This window comes from Schistosoma haematobium, chromosome 1 (genome assembly GCF_000699445.3).
Source record: "Schistosoma haematobium chromosome 1, whole genome shotgun sequence".
Taxonomy (NCBI): Eukaryota; Metazoa; Platyhelminthes; class Trematoda; order Strigeidida; family Schistosomatidae; genus Schistosoma; species Schistosoma haematobium.
Genome location: NC_067196.1, coordinates 74,986,993 through 75,005,967, shown reverse-complemented (window position 1 = coordinate 75,005,967; position 18,975 = coordinate 74,986,993). Strand labels below are relative to the sequence as shown.

Below are 18,975 nucleotides of genomic sequence, written 5' to 3'. Positions count from 1 at the left end.
AACGACTATAAATACAAAGATAGAGCTTGAGTATATGATTTGATCGAAAATTTTCTTCACTGAATTTTCATTACTTTCAGACTACATTTATTTAACTATAACTCATTGTATGTAAGTGTCATACATCTTAAACAAAGAACAACGTGCTAGATTTATTATGTTCTCAGAGCTAATCGGCTTAACTATGAAGCTTTTATTGTCCCTCTGGATAACATTGTCAACACATACACTATGGAAAAATACACATAAGATAACAAAGATTCAAGTTCTTTTTGTTAAAAAAAAGTAAAGTAACTTACAGAGAATTTTTAAATTCAGCCATAACTGATCTACTACTAGTGAACGTTAACAATGGAATAACAGCAAATGGCAGTTGAACACTCATTAGTACATTTAAGAAATCATTCATTCCAGATAAATCTTCAATGCCTGTTCCATAGATAATATATACATATATGTATGGTATAAGTAACAAACTACTCATAGATAGATGAATCAAACAATCATCATAAAATATAAATTATTTTATCATCCAGTTTGCCGATAGACTAAATCATACGAATGGTGCCGATAAGTTCATGGTTTCTTTTGATGTAACATCCTTGTTCACCAATATACTACTTTTTGAAACTATTGATATAATTTGTCAGAATTTATGATCTCCTACCTTCACGAGCCCCAGAATTGAAAAAAAACTGCTACTAATGTGCAAAACAGATGTTCAATTCCTATTATATCATCAGTTAAATTTCTATGTAAAATCAGTGAAAGAAGAGTGACTTATTCCATATTGGTTAATCAATGAGTAATAACAACCGTTAACAATACATAAAATTGTAATGTGGCTTTAAGTTTTAGCAGTTTGACACCGTGTACATTGTACTTTAACATCAGGTAGCTGGAGATAGTCAACAGCAAAACCTTGGACCTAGGTTTCGTGTGATTTGGCACCTGTCAGCAAGATATATTTATAACCTTGAGAGAACGAATGATCCCTCAAGAATTGAGGAATTACACAAATATGACATTCTCCACTACTCAGTGATTACTCAGATTTAAATATTTTAGTCGAACAAGAGACTAGTAAGATAATAGTGTGAATTGTAAATAATATCAGACTAGGTGGCTAGGATAGATAGTCCAAGTAGGATGTATGGTAAGGCCTTCTTTTCTATTGAGAGCAGTAGGATTAAGCAATATATGGAACGCTTCAGCTACTCTTCTTTCTTTGTAATTGGAAAAACCTTTTTGTAATATTTTGATGTTTTTGAAATCGATTTGGTGGTGGTTGAAAATGGCGTGAACTGCTATTGACGATTTAATTTGAGGTCTATCCAGTTCTACGGGATGATTAGGTTTCTTTGTGTACCTAATATGTTCTTTGGCACGAGTCAAGATTTCGCGAGATGACTCTTCAATATAGAAGGCATCACAATCGACACAACCTAATTTGTAGACGCAGTTCTGTGTTGACATGAATGAGTTTGTTTTTCTTTTAAGCGAACTAAAGTATTTCGAAGTGTGTTCGTTGGTTTGTAATATACTTTAATTCTGTGTTGTTTTAAGATTCTTTGGAGTCCTTCTGTTGTGCTATGACGGTACGGTAAAACTGCAGTACTAATTCATGGTACTTCATTCGAATTATTATTATCACACAATGAAACGTCAGAAGTTATTAAATTGTGAGATGCGAATTACATTCTTTTGTTCTTTTTGTTTATTCTCTTCTGATGTGATGATCTTCTTAGCTCTTCTAAAAAGATTTAGGGCTAGTGAGATCTTTGTACTGAAAGGATGTGCTGAATTGAAGCCAATATAACGATTAGAGTATGTAAGTTTTCGGTAGATGGATAGATTTAGAATTCCATTTAGATTTATTTTCACTAAGCAATCTAAAAATGGTAGCTCACCATGTTCATTTTCATTCTCGTCCGTGAATTTGATGTGAGATGAAAGTGTATTGATCCGTTTCGAAAAACATCTTAGATTAGTTTTTTTTATAACAACAAATGTATCATCTACATATCTAAGCCAAATTAGTGGTTTAACGTCGTTTGCAAAAATATTTGATTCTATGTGCCATAATCAGGTTGTCTACAATCAGGGACACGAAGGATCCCATTGCTACACCGTTAGTTTGTTTGTATAACGTCCCATTAAGGGTGAATAGAGTAGAATAGAAGCAGAGTTTTAAAGATTTCATGATTAGACTGATGATTAAAGGACATCTGTCAGAAAGAGTATTGTTGTTCTCTAGTAAACCACTCGTGAATTCAAAGTATTTATCAATAGGAATACTAGTGTATAAAGAAACAACATCAAAGCTTACCATAACTTCATTCTTTTTGGTAATTAATTCCGATAATTCTGATTTCAAGTCATATGAATCTTTAATCATATTATGTAAGTTAAGCTGCAGTAGCCTTAATATGTTGCTTAGATATTTCGATAATGCATATGTTTGTGTGTTGGTGAAGTCTACTATAGGTCTTAAAGGGACATCTGGTTTATAAATTTCAGGTAAACCATAAAACCGTGAAGTATTACATCATTCGGGATACAGAGCAAATCTAGAATTTTAACTATAGTTATTTAGTTAAATAATATAATAATAGGAAATAGATTGTATCTACTTTTTCAACTAAATATTAAAACTACCAAGATTAAAATACGACTTAACCAAACAAAAGTACAAATCAACATAAATGGCAGTAAATAGAGATATTATGAAAAAGAATATGTAAAGTTGTTTTTGGCTTCTTGAAATATTCTACTTATCAACAATACACTTCGATAAGCTTACTTGTAATTTTTAACAAAGTCTAATCTATGAAAGCTAGCTGAAAGGAAACCGGTGTGAATAAAGGCCTTGTATTGAACATTTTACATAGCCTACATTAAAATTTAAAATTACGGGCGATTCCGAATGCATGCATAAAAAAGTACTTCACGAATGTATATATAAATTACCTCGGAAAACAGTCGTTAAAATCGTGGGCAAAATAGCTATAGAACGCGTTATTAACACTCGTTGCCAGCGTTTCCATTTTAAGTTTAAAAAACCTTCCATAGCAAACTGTCCAGAATATGTCCCAGTCATTGTAGACGACTGCCCAGCAGCCAATAAACCGATAGCCCAAATGAAAAGACAGGCGAGACCAAACTCACAACCTAGAAATATTCCCTTGATGATAAGATTTGTTTAGAAATAAATCACAAAAGAATATTCATTATAATAAGGGTAGAGAATAGTAAGTAAACTAAATATTTATAATTATAACGGGAGAAAACAGATAAATTAGTTAAGTAAGCGAAGAAAATGTTTAAAGCATCAATTATTTAACATCTTATATACCAAACAGTCTGTACTTTAACGTTTATCTAAATCACTTATCGTTATTATAAACAGTTATTATTTCATGAAAAATTCCTGTTGGATACTAACTGTTCAAAATCGTAATTTAAAGGAGTAGAAAATTTGTAAAATGGATTTCCCCAATTATAAATTTTAATCCATAATGTAGTAATATTGCACATACCCATGCAAGTTAATCTACGTTAGCTAGAAAGTTTTTGCGCTGAAAACTAAGTTGACTAAATAATAAATACAATCAATATTAGTAGTAGATACTGACTACCAATAAAATAACCAATTACACTGTCAATCAGTGCTTTCATTAATTGAGATCGAGTTGTTTTAACCTCATGAAGACCAATTTGAATGATTATAGAACTACTTATTCCAACCATTGGGTTTAATTTCTTTATCAAAGTAACCAATCAGAAAATAAGTATACACATATATGACTATAAAAATAGGAAATCAATATTATTCCTGTAATGACATGTTGAAATATGAAACTAATGTGTATTTTATTATGCAATCAGAATATTTACAAAACTCAACAATCTCATGAATCTACTAATCAAACAGTGAAATACATAACCGTAGTATTAATAGTAGTAACTCATAATATACTATCAATGTAACCATGAAATTGACTGTTGAACTAATGTGATGTAACCAGACTACTATTCTATACTTGCTATGTAAATCGGTAGTAATATTCATCTATAAAAGTAAATATAATTTCAGTAAGAATAACCTGTAAATCTATAGTTGAAGCTCAACTGATTTTTTTAAACAGCTAAATAGATTGAATCAACGTGTTGTATTAGATGTATTCTATCTTCTTTATTCAACAAATAAATTAACGTGGTAAAAAGAATTATTGGATTGCTTAGATCGGAGTGAGTGAACTAGATTTCAACTTATTCTTACTGACCTGCGTAAACAGAAACACTTATTCATAAAAATATGAACCATCAAGATCTGTTCACCTAACTCAAAACACGTTTTCATTTTTCAACCACAATAATGCAACGCTAATGTCACCACGTTTGCAAAACTCAGTCTGACTAAAAGTCCTTCAAACCCAAATACAAATAACCATTCCGATTCAAAATCCAAAACTATGTGTACAAAAGATATATGTTCAACCTCTTCCCCAACCATGGACAACGTCAAATCCAATCAATTACTAGTAATCTTAACTACAGCATGACCTAATCTTTCTAACGTACATACAACATTTCTTAGTCGAATATAATTTCATTTAAAATTCAATATTGGTCACCTCAACATTAACAACTTTATGTTATTCTACTATCCGACATTCACATGCTATAACTTTAAACCACATACTTCACCTTAAATCCGGTCACCCTTTTTGGATTACTAATTTAGACATATATAATTGTAGAACCTGCAGAGGACCTATTGTAAACAATATTCTTCGTTCATATATTAGTGAGATGGGGATTTTTATGCATTTAAGTGAGAATAATAAAGTCAGTTTACAAAGTCACTTTCTGAACACAATAAAAGCGATCAATTTTGTTTACTCAACACACCTATTACGGAATGTGACTTGTTAATTGGATATGTTTGGTTCTTAAATGCCCGTCTCCGATCACATAGTTGAAAGTTGAGTATAAACTATTAAAATCCGTAGAACAATGTGTTTTACATATTGTTCTACAAGATCTCCCCATACACTGATTTCTGTTACAGTATATAACAATATAATCATAAGTGAAGTAATTGTTAGTACAGTAACTCAACTTACTCCTGTGTACAAATCAACACTGTTTGGATCAAAACTAGAAGTCTGGAAAAAAAATTGAAAATACAGTAAATTTGTAAACTACTGTAGATTATGGTGTAACTCGAACGCATGCCAAAATCACAAAATCAACATCAACATTAATAACGTTAATACATAACTACACATACCGTCTCTGCCAAAAATCATTACTTGACATGAAACTGATTAGAAAACTACGAACGACAAGAGTTTAGTGAAAGGCGATTACATGTTATCGACTAAGATATTCAAAATCGGTTAAACAAGAGTCGCACACCGTGGGGCTCAATCACCGCCTACCTCAACGTGTGATGTTTGCCTATCCGAGAGTAGGATGGAAAAATATTGGGGGAGATCAAGCCAAAACGTCGCACCAGTCCGTGAAGTGAATGACTGTTGAAATCAGCCATGTCAACAGATGCATACATCTTGGTTAGAGTTCGCCCAATTATTGTTATCAATGGCTAGAGACGTTGGATGATACGGTCAAAATTCGCCGCAGTGGCATAGATGAATTCACTCACGATCTTTCCTTCAATACAAAGTTCCATAATTATCTTTTTCATTCTGTAAACTCATCCCTCCTCAAATTATATCGTTTATGTTTAATCCTTTATACTACCACTGATACTATAACTATTTATACTACTCTGGAGTTTCTCATGGTAGTTTCATTTCGATGTTCTAATATGATGTTACAATTTGAACCGATACACATACGTGCTAGGTTCTACATTGAGTATGAGTAAGTGAGTACATTGCGAGGTCGTAGATTATAAATAAAGATTTGAAGTAATACAACTTAGAATCAAATTTAATGGCGTAAATTCGTTACCTTTATCTAAATTTTGAGCTAAGTATTACCCAATTTATCTTAGCATTTGATTTCATTAAGTTATTTTGAAAACTAATTTTGAAGCTCACTTTTCTATTACCGTAGACATTACTTTTTTCCTATGTTTTTCATCCCTTGATTTTTCTGTCTCAGAGTAGTGAAGCAACATAGATCGACAAACATTTATGTTCTGTTGAAGATTGTTTACCTTTGACTGATTGATGTGATTGGACAATAAACAACTATTCATAAACCACAGGTCACTATTAACATTCTTACGGGGGGGTTGAATTTTGTTTTAAAGCCTGTTGTATCGTTAAACGCATATCATAATACAGAGCTCAAGAATTCAGTTTACTGATGTACGCAAATGACACTAATATTGATAACAAAAAAGGCAGACTTATAAAGAAATTACACTAAATCGACAATAAAATATAAGTGTTTAATATCATATGTATTTGAGTTCGGGATGTTAGATAGACGATTTAATACAAAGTTAAATACGAAAGCTCAATATAGAAGTTAGATAAAATTAATCTTTATTGCTTGCATAGTATAATTTTTATGGAGATTATTAAATTCTCTCAGTTTGCATCACGGATAGATCTTAGTTAAACGATTATAAATCAGGGAGCATTGGAAAACCGTTTCGTCCTAGTATGGGATTCCTCAGCAGTGGATATCCACGGCCTAGTAGTCAAGAATTGAATCCATGACCTTCATTCTCACTAATGAACACTTAAACTCTAAACCACTGAGCTGGAATGTAATTTATACAACTCTAAGCCCAATCGATTCGCAATATTGTGTGACCACAATCCATTGCCTGATGTGGATAACTGTCTTGCACTGGAGATGGTCGAACCATACTAGCGACGGCTCTTCTTATGAATACGATCCTCCTCCATACCAGTACACTCTAAATATCTGTAACTTACTGTAAAACATATTCTAGTACCAGAAATGCGCAAGTTTCGCCTTTATTTCAAATAAACTTTTGGCAACCTGATCAAACCTAAGGCTCACTAATCTCATCAACTGCACAAATATCAAAATGAATGTTAATATTTTAGAGTTGCTTCGAGTGACTGGTTAACCGGATATACCAGCTTACAATATATCACGAGGTTAGTTAGTGCGAAATGTATGCGGAACTACACAGTGATTAGAACATCATTTTATTGTCTGCCGTCTGGAGAAACGAGAGGCAGTCACAATGCTATTCATCCATTAAATATATTATACGGCAAAAAGCAACTTTATGTGAGTAAAACTGGTTAAACATGTTTGCGAATAAAGAAAAATGATAGCTTGTTACCACTGAAGACTATATCTACTTACATGTTAAGTATGCATACAACCGGGGTTTACTATAATATTGGACAGCTTGTACTAAAAATCCTTAATTGTGATCAAATAAACAGTGCCACATACAGCGATTATTACTATTATTATCTCAAAAAGAAAAGCGCTTATTTATGATCACAATTATATTAAAATCTATTCTCGTCATATGAATACTTAATCGAGTGAAATCTGAAGACTTCTTAACAAACACACATACGAACACAGCGTTGAGGGGTTATACATTAGCACATCAAACAATATAAACCAGACGATTAGAAAAAACAGTGAAACAATTAGCATACAAAGTTGTTTTTATAGTTAGTTTAAACTGAATGTATGTCAAAGTGGAAAAACGCAAAATATACACATATCGATTACTAATTACAATCACGGCTAATGATCAACTTGATAAAATATCGAACGACTCAATAAAGTGGAAATACGAAACTTTTAATAGATTTTAGGGCAGTTCACTAAATGTTTGCTAATATCGAATACTGTTTCTACTCAATAAGTTTTAATACACCCTATAAGTAATAATATATTACTTAAGCTTCTAGAAATTAACAATATTTCCTTCTGATCCTTTATTTGGATTTGCACTTCCTATCATATTCACAGAATTCTATGTATTTCACTAAAAATAAGATGTAACTTATAGTCAAGTGTAGCACAAAACCTTACGTTTTGATGACTAGATTTACGCGTCCTGAAAATATTTCACAGTACTGAGTTCTAATTAAAAATCCGAAGCTTTATTGTTGTATATTTAATTTGGCTTAGAACTTGAATACGCAAATAACTTTGACAATGCCGGTAACGAGACGTATAGAGATCACAAACAAACAAGACAAATTAAACGAAACAGAATATCAAAATCCTTTATTTCCTTCGTTTAAGGTGAACTCAATTATGTTTGTAAACTATCACTTTCATGATGACAAACTCTGTAAGAGGTTATTAAAAATCAGACATGCACCAGATGACCTTTAAGGACCCGGACGAAAGTGGTGAGACGCCTGGATTTCAATCTAAAAGCGTAACTACTGATGCTGCAATGATAAACCAATATACCAACAAAGATTTGGACGATGCAATTGAACTTAAAACAGGAATTCGTCAGATCATTATTTACAACAGTTGAACTGCCTGAGATTAAAATTCTTAAATTCTATGGAACACTTCTCAAATTTTGAACGTTCATGAAACGATTTAAGGTTAATATCGCAGACGGGGATGGTAACGACGCTCAATGACTTATGCACCTATTATACTACTATAAAGAACTTGCTAATTAAGCAACAGAGCATTATGTTTTTGTTGGGATATTCAGGGAAATGTCTCAAAAATTATTCTGTTAGGTCTAACGCTATCCTTGGACTTGAAATGGTGTTATTTTCTTATTGGTCAATATTTATTTCACGTGTCGTTTTCCTACTGGTCAATACTATACAATGTTGTTTTCTATTTTATGGTACGATGTGGTCTGCCTGATTGGTATATAAACAGAGTATGTTTGAAATACAATGATTCATATCTCAGAGGCTGAGACTTGCGTTCTGGACTCAACTGGCTGGGCTAAACAGGGAAATGGGACCAATCAGAACTCTAGGCCGTCCTTACGTGTTTACGCGTCTTTGGTCCGATCGACAAATTCGCCCACTACCCTCTAATCAGCAGCATATCACGTTATAACAGTTTTATTGCCAGAAAATGAGTACATCAAAGTCATGAATACTTGCATAACCAGTTTGACAGGCCGTATGATACTCTAAAGGCATTTCTTGCTGAGCTGTTAATCTATCCATCATTAGAGAAGGACAACGTAACAGAATTAAAGAGCTTAATATGACAAGTGACTAACCGTAAGATAACTTTGTCGTAAATCAAACGAGATGCGAAATACTAACTATGGATAAATAAGTCCGTGATAGTATTGCATGCTAAAGTACAATCTTAGATCGTGAAAATAACATGTTTACACAATAAATAAATTAACATATTCCTAATATCCCAATGAGTAGAAAAATTAAATTTTCTGATGTTTCATGACTCAATGTAAGCCACTTCTTCAGAGAATAAATTATTATTATTATAAATGATATTATAAATATATTAATTTATTTATAACAATCTACACAATGTTCAATTTATTCGAAATCATCAAGTCAAACCTTGGTAATGATACCTAAGTTTACTCAATTCCTCCTATCTCAGCATTTAGCATGAAATTTCGTTATGTTTATTAAAGAAATAATCAATCAATATCTCACAAGAAACATTATTATTATTATTTTCAGAATTTAATATCTATTGAAGTACTTAAAATTTCTAAACAATTCATAATCAACCTATTCATGATAAAGTATTAAAGGTTAACAATTATCTATGTCGGTAGGAAGAAAACAGTTACTAACTAACTGAATAATAAATATAATTCATCTACTTTAAATCATCATTAATTGATTACTTCGCCTATATTAAAAGATAACAGAATAACATATAGGCCATACAAACAAAAAAGCAATATACATAGAAAATTCTTGTACTAACTAAAATTAACTGAGAAAATTATCAATATTAAAATTCATCATAAATGAATAACCTTATTGACTGATAATTTCTGATTACTTTGCTTAATGACGCAACACCTATTCTATTTAGTACTTGTTAAACTTTCGATAACTTTAATTACTCTCAAATAACACCTTTCCGTCTATGAATTTATAGACAATACTTGAAATCTGTTGATAATGTTTGTGACTACTTTGTTAAATTACGCAACATCACTCCATTTCTGTTGTCTTTTACAATCGATATTTGAATGAATTTTAACACTCTTCTATTTCACAGGTTGAAATCATGAGTCAGTTGAAGCTAGACCACCATTGAAAACCTGGAATACTGAATGTAAAAAATTACCTATAAATAGATCGTACAACGTAAGGAAATGGAATTGAAAACATTTTTCCTTGATGAGACGCCTTCATTCTTTGCAGTCTGCACCATTCAACATATGATTTGTTAAGTTAACCAAGATAATTAAGTGAAATGACACAAAGGTATCACCATCTACTGTGTGATTTAGTACATTTTTCATTAACTGATGATATTAAATGTAAGCTGACAAAGAAATTAACATCACATTATCGATGAAAAATTGACCAAATATAGGCAAATATCAACGGGTGTTAGATTTAAAAAGTAGGATACAACGCGGTTAACAAGTTATGATACATTTACACATAAACTGATTATGAAATGCAAGGCCATTACAGAGGGTTTAAACAAAAGCATTAGATATAAACTATAGAAGTAATATGTCGTTGAAAAAATCAGTGACGAATATTATATGTGAAAATTATATTTGAAACAATCACAGCGATTGAAATTTAAATTTTTTTGATCTTGATTTCGATTAGTACCCTGAAGAAGTCCAGACAGGCTTGCTGAACAAAACGTTTGAATTGTTTAGATTTCAATCGCTGAGATTATTCCCAACATAATCTTCACATACAATGACTTTGCCATAATCGGCGCCCAAATTTTGTCAAACTATTCGTCCTAATATTGACGAATATTTGTATAAATCAGTAACAAATAGTTAGACGATTGCCAACAACTGGCAAAAAATGATGTTGACTAACTAGAAAGACTAATTTCATACACATAGTTCCCTTTATTATCTTAAAGAGAGCAAGAACAAAGATTGGTGCAGCATTATATGATTTCATTAGGTTCTCATCAGCTGCTTACAACCTAAAATATTTGAAAATCAACGTTATTACGTATATTGACATACTTATACATAAGAGGGTAACTAAAGATGAATATATGTATCATGATGTAGTGAAGATTTCAGTAGAGTTAATAAGGTTATAAAAAATTTTGTTTCGGATAAATAAAGTTTGAGGGAAAGTTCCAGAACACTGAACTAGTGATTAGAACTCATGGAGTTAACAAACATTAGATGACTGAGTAATGAAGCAAATGAAAATAGATTAATGGTAATAAAGAAAGATATGAATTGCTATCAGTCAGTTATGAATTGAAGAAAAATGATAATGATGTAATTTAAACTTCAGAGAGTTGAAATAATGAATGACGTGATAAATAAAAAAGGAGGGTTTAATATTACCAGGGCAAAGAAAGATTTATTACTGCCTCTTTTTGGATACATAGATCTGCTTCTAGAAGTTTGATTGTTATCGCTTCGGCAAATTTCAAAAAGCCGGGGCTTGATTGTTTGTTAATCACCTTGAAGGACTTCAGTGTATCGACTTCGTGTCCTGTGTCAAGGAGATGTCTTGCGATGGCACTGTTGAATGCTTCTAATCCATTTGATCATAAACTTTTCGGAATATGTTCTTTGAATCGGGCGTAGGCTTTCTTTTCTGTTCTACCAATGTAACTGCCTTGGCAGATACTTGTAAATTTGTATACATAGTTGATGGTAACATGAAAGGGATACCCATAGAACTTTGATTGTGTCAAAGAATATGTTGTTTTGGACAGGACAATCAGTTAAGCTGCAGGATAAGTTCTTTTCAACGCAGTTTCTAGTCCCATATTGATTGATCCTGTGACATCACCTTTGAATTTAAGTTGAATAAAAATAGGCTTTTTATTTGCTGTAGTTTCTTTGAGTTTTTTATCTTCACGTTTTCCATATTTCTCAATAAATTTCAGTAGGTATCCTTTGTTCTTTAAACATTTTTTAACATTCTTAACTTCCTCTTCTAGTGTATCGGCAGTAAATATTATTTCTGTTCTGTGAAACAGTGTTTTGACAAGTGCCTTTTTGTAACTGATTGGACAAAAGCTATTGAAATTGAGATAAACACCATTCCATGTGTCTTTCTTATAAACTGAACATTTAACTATGCCATCCTTCCCTCACTTCATTGAGATATGCTGTAAGCAGCTGATGAGAACCTAATGAAATAAAATGAATTCAGATTATTCTGCGCCAATCTTCGTTCTTGCTCTCTTTTAGAAAGACTCAGTACGCACTCGTATTAAATATCTCCAACTGATATTTAACTTTCAGGCAATCAACTTGAGACTTTGATTTAAAATAATTCCTTTTCAAACATTTCAGTATATTATTCTTCAGGATTTTACAAAAGTCATCAAAAGAAGCGGATATCTCTAAACCATTAGATATTTTAATATCCGTTATTTATACTAAATTCATCTCAACAACATTGCATTAAAAGCTATAAACTTGGGAATATAACAATAATGTAATTGATAAACAAAAAACTTACAGCATTTGTAAAACGAACAGGAATTTTACCTTCAAGTGTGCAATTCTCAATCTAAAAAAGCATACCAGAAATTAAGAACAGGCAGAGTAACTTTGTCAAAGATAAATGGGGTTCATTAACTTAATCAATGGTAAAGTGATAAGTCGAAACAATCTAATTGTTATTAGGCGACTTTTAGGGAAAAAATCTTTAGTTTGACTTATTATTACTGAATAAGGTTGTACATATTTATTGAATATTTAGATATAGTAAACAATGGTTACGTTACTTTACAAGTCCGAATGATACTAACTTGTTAAACAATATAATACCAAGCACACTTAAATCTCACTAAATAAACTTATCATAATTCATAAATATTATGATGAATAAAAGAATGATTATTGCTATATTTGCCATGATCGAAATGTTATACATAACTTTCCAATGAAAGTCAGACCCAACTGTAGACGTTAATTCGACATGATGGTCAAACCTGTTCATTGAAAACGGCCCAACTAAACTACACTGATTTTAATATTTGTCTACTGAGGTCCTACCATACCGCGCAAATCAGCTAGATGGATGTAAGACCACAATTATCAAGTTTCATGTTACATGGTGAAATCGTTTTGTAAACTGTATAAGGATACGGCAACATTATGGGGTTTTTAACGAATAAGCAACCGTTTCAGTAACACAAACTTTTTACAGACAAAGTGGTTTATAAAAGGTCGGGCCTAAAGAATAGTATAACTTAATTTGTCCAACAGATTTTTAGGGCACCGATTAGGTTTGAAAATAATGAAGTTAGTATGATAAGTACTACTCCTAAAAAGGCCGTATGAAACTGGCCTCAAATTGTTGTTGGTCGGGAACGTTGGTGAAATCATCAGTACATTGATGGCTATGCCAAAAACAAGATGTTAAATCAGTGATATATATAAGGAAAATATTCAAACAAAATATAACCTACCACTTGTTTAACATTTTTACCATAGAACCCAGCACCAAATACTGATACAACAAATATATTTATCATAAGAGAAACGAATAATGCAATGGTTGATTCAATGAAGTAATACATGTTCGCTTCACGAACCTATAAACAACCTCCCCCACAAGAGAATAAAAACACATTTTTAAACAAAAGCATGACACTAGCAACGAGAAATTAGAAATTAACTTTCTATGTATAACTAGAAAAATAATGAACAAAGCGTATAAATATAAACTCGACACACAAGAAAAAAAGTTATACGTGAAAAAGGGTCACACAAACGAACATCTACTCCTATGACAGATACACACCAAATGGATGGTGTCTTATTTTGATACTCATTAGCATTATAATCACGAAAATCATAAAATATATCCCTATCTTATGACTGATTTACTGTTGTTGTTGTTGTTGTTGTCTTTGCTCTAGGTATATTTGTTTTAATTAATACCTCGATGGCTAAATGTTGTATTGAAATCAATGAAATTGTGATGATTTCTAAAATTTACAATTCAAGTGAAATAAACTTTTTAACCTTATCACGTTCAAATGAAAAATAGAATGCTCCTGGAACTATCAACCTAAGTGTTAGCCTCATACTTTAAATGAACAGAAAAAAGTTAGTACATACTGACTAAATGTACAACTGCATCGGTGAGAATAATTAAGATGACAAACATTGATTTACCTCGATCTCTTCATATACACTAACATTAATTTACATTACCTGAACTTTAAATGTTTCAATACAAAGTACTCCAATACAAGCTTGAAATATAGAATCCGTTCATCCTCGTATGTTGGAACATCGAAATCGAAAGGAAAAATCTAATGACTATGACCATTTTGGTGTATTTAACTTAAAGTAATTATTTGCACTATAAACAAGTTATAATTAAAAGATACCTATATGTTAATTCCGGTGAACTTAGCAATTCGTACCTTATAATAATTGATAACTTACAATTCCCTATGCTATTACCTGATTTAAAAACAAAGTACTGAATATTTACACGCTTAGTTCTTAACCACCTAATACTATTTTTGCAATTCTGAGATTATCGTCTCACTCACTCGCGCCGTTCATCCACCCCATAAACAAAACTATAGCAGTATTCTAAAACAGCACATAATATTGACCCTATTGGTGAAATAGTATTTTTCGAACTCTAAACTCTAATATTTGATACCGTTAAAATCAAAGTCTACTTACTAATTCACATTTGCTAAAAATATTAATGTTTAACATTTATTCATACAACCTATGGTATTATCATTTATTGACAATAATATAAATAAATAGGCCATTAAGTACACTATCCAAAAAAATTACGTTGAATGTGATATGAAACAAATTGCTGAAAGGTTGCATAATAATGAAATACGAATTTTAAAAAATAATAAATTATACAGATCAAATAGAAATGTTACTTAGACGAATTTCATTCGACTCAAAATTACACTTTATTATTTGTCGAGGAAACAATCTTCTATATTGAATGATGTATTGGTAACACTTCAAACAACTAAATTACAGGGACCATAGAATCTAATCTAGCAAGTAGAAATATTTATATCCTTCATTTAGAAGCATCACACAACTGACTGATCACTTATCCGCTTTCCTACTGAGTCTTAACATACAAAACTTGGTACAGGAGATTCACTACATTTCATGTGAAACAGGACGAAATTAATGAAGTCCGTGTTTGAAGACTGCACCAAATAATTGATAGTTTCTACTGTGCTTGAAGAAATGTCAGATTTTATCACCAATTGTTCAGTTACGCCTCAAATCCAAGCAATCTGTCTAAGACAATGTTAACCAGAAACAGAGAGGAGCCGAACATTCTCAATTCGGAGACCAGGTTTTACAGGCACAGAGCAGTACTACTGTCACCGTGTTATGCACTCGAACTTTTACAATCGAACTGAAATCATGACTGTATCTAAGTTTACCCGAACCGGCATAAACTATCCTACTTCTCAAGCATACGCAACTTGGCTCTATCTCCTACTCCATCTTACTAACTCCCAGATATTTTAGAGAAATCTTGGATATCAATGTTGAGCGTAGGTAATTAATGAGCAAGTTTGTTTTCTATTGTTGCTCAAGAGAACAAATTCATAACCGAAATTACTGAGAAATGGGAATACAATGCTACCAAAAACCCAAGCATCTCTATTGTAAATCACCAGCGGACAAACCAAAAACAGAATCAGATGTCAATGCCCACCATCTTATTGATATTGGACACGATTTCTACATTCAGAAATCCTTCAAAACAATCAATGTGCACGTCACGAAGTCATTACTATCAAAATGCCTAAACTGAATTTCTCTATTTAAAAGAACACTAATATCAGTCTTAGATTGCCCTACTGACTTTAGTTTACAGCAGTCAGTCAGTCAGCTACAACATGGGACCAGGTACATATATGCATCGGTCCAAGTTGCCATACCTCATTAACACAACAAGAGGGACACCGAATTCATAAAAGTAGTTAATTCAGAGGTGGTAATATATAAAAGAAATATTGCAATAAGGATATAGTATAGGAAGAAGGAATTAGTTCATAGAAAGAAAGATATGAAGCGATTTTAATCTCTTAGTTTAAGGGAAGACAGAGAGTGTATACACCGACGCCATTGTGATCGATTCTGAGCCATGTCACCAAGAGTCTCCAATGATTGGTGACAGCAGCACTTAATTGCGTAACATCTTACTTCACCCCTTCAATTATCAATTCTTTTTTATCGTTACTACATCTTATCTGAGTTATACTCTCCTAGTCAACTTAACTTTTCAAGTCATTAGTACATAACTTTTCAAGTCATTAGTACATAACTTTCGTCACTAACTTATCATTTCTAAAACCCTGACTTCATACGTTTCAAAATTTCCTTCCAGACTATTAACACCAGTTAACATATAGATAATCAATTATATAAACAGTTCTTATAATTTTGATACATTTATTGCATAAATTTATTCTCCTTCATTAATGACGAGTTTTCTGTTAAGAAGATATATAGTAAATATTTTTTTAAAGAATTAATACTGTTATTTCTAGATTATAAGCAGCTGAATAAAATCCATGAAATAATTGAATTCAGATTATTCCGATAAGATTGCTGTTCTTAAAAGCAACTGATATAAAAATACTATCGGTTATCATAGAAATTAATTTGAAAATGCCTTGTTGAAAAGTACACATATAGATTAAGTAAAGATAATCATTCGACAAACCACACAGTATTAACAATATATGTTTAATGAAACATAAACCATAGAGAAAATTAAGAACATACCAAAAATGGATTACTTCGATCTATATCACGTGATTTAACAAGAGCAGAATGTAAGTAAAAATTATGAGGCATTACAACAGCACCGAGGATACCAACAGCTTGTTCCAATTCAGGCCAACCACAACCAGGACAAGAAGGCACAAATAATCCGCGTAAAAGAGATACTTGATCGGGTTTTACAACAATATACTAAATGGAAAAAAATTAAATATGGAAATTATGTAGTTATTTTAATGACATGATTCTGTGAGTAAATAATTAAGACAAAAGCAGCCATTACGGGTAAGAAAACCTCTTAGGTCAATTAATCACAATTAACGTAGTTTGGTACATACATGTATCAGGCAAAGTTTCCACAAGGCATCAGCAATTATCAAGATGAATACCAAAGTAGTAGAAGTATCAGTGACAGTAAAGAACATCATAATACTGAATACACAAATGGATAGAATAGTAAGAGATCATGTTTTCCTCTGTTCACCTATACATCAGTAATTCTCACTACAGATAACTGAATCCTATCCTTTCTAATCAGATTGTTTCGATTCGTCTATAAATGTACGATATAGGTTATCGGATTTTCATTATAAGACCTGAAACCTTTGTGAAGGATTTTATTTCCATTGAAGTTAATTAATTTTCGTAAGAATTTTAGAAATCTTTGTAACAAAATAATGATTTATTTGTGACATCCCAACGAATAGAAATTAGAATTTTTAATATTTCGTGAAATCATGTAAACTATTTCTTCAGAACAAAAATAAATCTTATCTTCATATCTATTGTCTTTTATGTATAGATGAGTGTTCGTCTAAACATTGGCGAAAGTTCAAATAGAAAAACCTCAGTAGAGGATAGTATTTTTCTTTTTTTTGGAGATTTCATACATCGTGATCCCTTGATTAATTTAAATAAAGCGATAAGAACAAGATATGTATAATAACATGAATTCATTATATTTCAATTCCAAATGGTCTAAATTTACACTAGTAACGCTACCATATATCAATAAAGTTTAGTTAGAAACAAGAAGAAGAAACAACATATTTAACATAATAATATATGTTAAAGATGAAATCTCAAAAAGATGAAAGTGAAATTATTAATGATACTAAATACATAAATGAATAAAAGGAATTGTTTACATTCCTAGTAGATCAGTACAATAAATGAATCCCCAAGGTTTCAAATGGACTTAATGTATAATTTTAAATTAGGAAATAATAGTTATACAAAAACTTTGACTATTATATCAAATTAACAAGTGAAAATTTTGATTATGAAATAGTTTAAACCATTTATCATTATATACTTAGAAGTAAATGGTTGTATAAAATGAAAATATCCTATTTTTATTAAGATATATTCATCAAAGTGTTTTGTTTTTATTTACATTGACTCTTTATATGTTTCTGTTAACTATACTGTATTGTTCTTTTTTGTTTTCCAATTTGTTTACATTTATTCCTTTCAACTAAATAGGACAAAGTAGAAATTGTATTACGCTATTGATCTTTCGGTGGGTTTGTTTTAAAGAAGTTCTAATCTGATATGCCCATTAACTTTATTATTATCATTATTATAAGAAATTTCGCTACAAAAATTTATTTTTGGAGTATAAATCAAGTTTCTTTTTTCCTGTATTCGAAAAACAAAATTTTTTTTTGGAATTTTACTTGAAAAATATCTTTGGGAATTTTTTTTAATATCATAAGAACAAATGATAATTAAAAAATATTTGGATATAATATTAACTAACCTCATAACCAAATGTCACAGCCATAATAGTTATTAAAAGTCCAAAAAAGAACTCTAATTTACGTAAACCATATTTATCAAGAAATAAAAAAGTGAAAGTATCCAAAATAGTGATAAGTACACCAGCCCATAAAGGTATATAACCAAAACTTAATAAATTTACAGCTATAGCAGTACCAATCACCTCCTAGAATCAAACAAAACAAAACAAAAAAGGAAGAAAATGGTCACAAGAAACTGCTTTGCTAACAACAACGATTGAGATTGAAACATTTAAACATATTAATTTTTATATCAACTTTATGTTGAAAATTCGAAAACAC

At 31.2% G+C, this 18,975-nt stretch overlaps 1 protein-coding gene across 2 annotated transcripts in view; it reads right to left on the bottom strand.

The window, feature by feature from the left end:
- The window catches only part of MS3_00002116 (uncharacterized protein), a 34,603-nt gene that overhangs the window by 6,836 nt on the left and 8,792 nt on the right, over nt 1-18,975 (bottom strand). Inside the window, exons 5-11 of one of the 2 annotated variants that reach the window (XM_051209681.1) lie at nt 18,654-18,839; nt 16,895-17,083; nt 13,558-13,683; nt 12,603-12,653; nt 5,130-5,171; nt 2,971-3,184; nt 300-429 (exon numbers count right to left, since the gene is read on the bottom strand). In XM_051209681.1, the coding sequence (XP_051075141.1) occupies nt 300-429; nt 2,971-3,184; nt 5,130-5,171; nt 12,603-12,653; nt 13,558-13,683; nt 16,895-17,083; nt 18,654-18,839 (938 nt within the window). Of the gene's footprint in view, nt 1-299; nt 430-2,970; nt 3,185-4,914; nt 9,401-12,602; nt 12,654-13,557; nt 13,684-16,894; nt 17,084-18,653; nt 18,840-18,975 lie in introns of those variants that run through there. The other variant, XM_051209680.1, reaches the window with a different exon arrangement.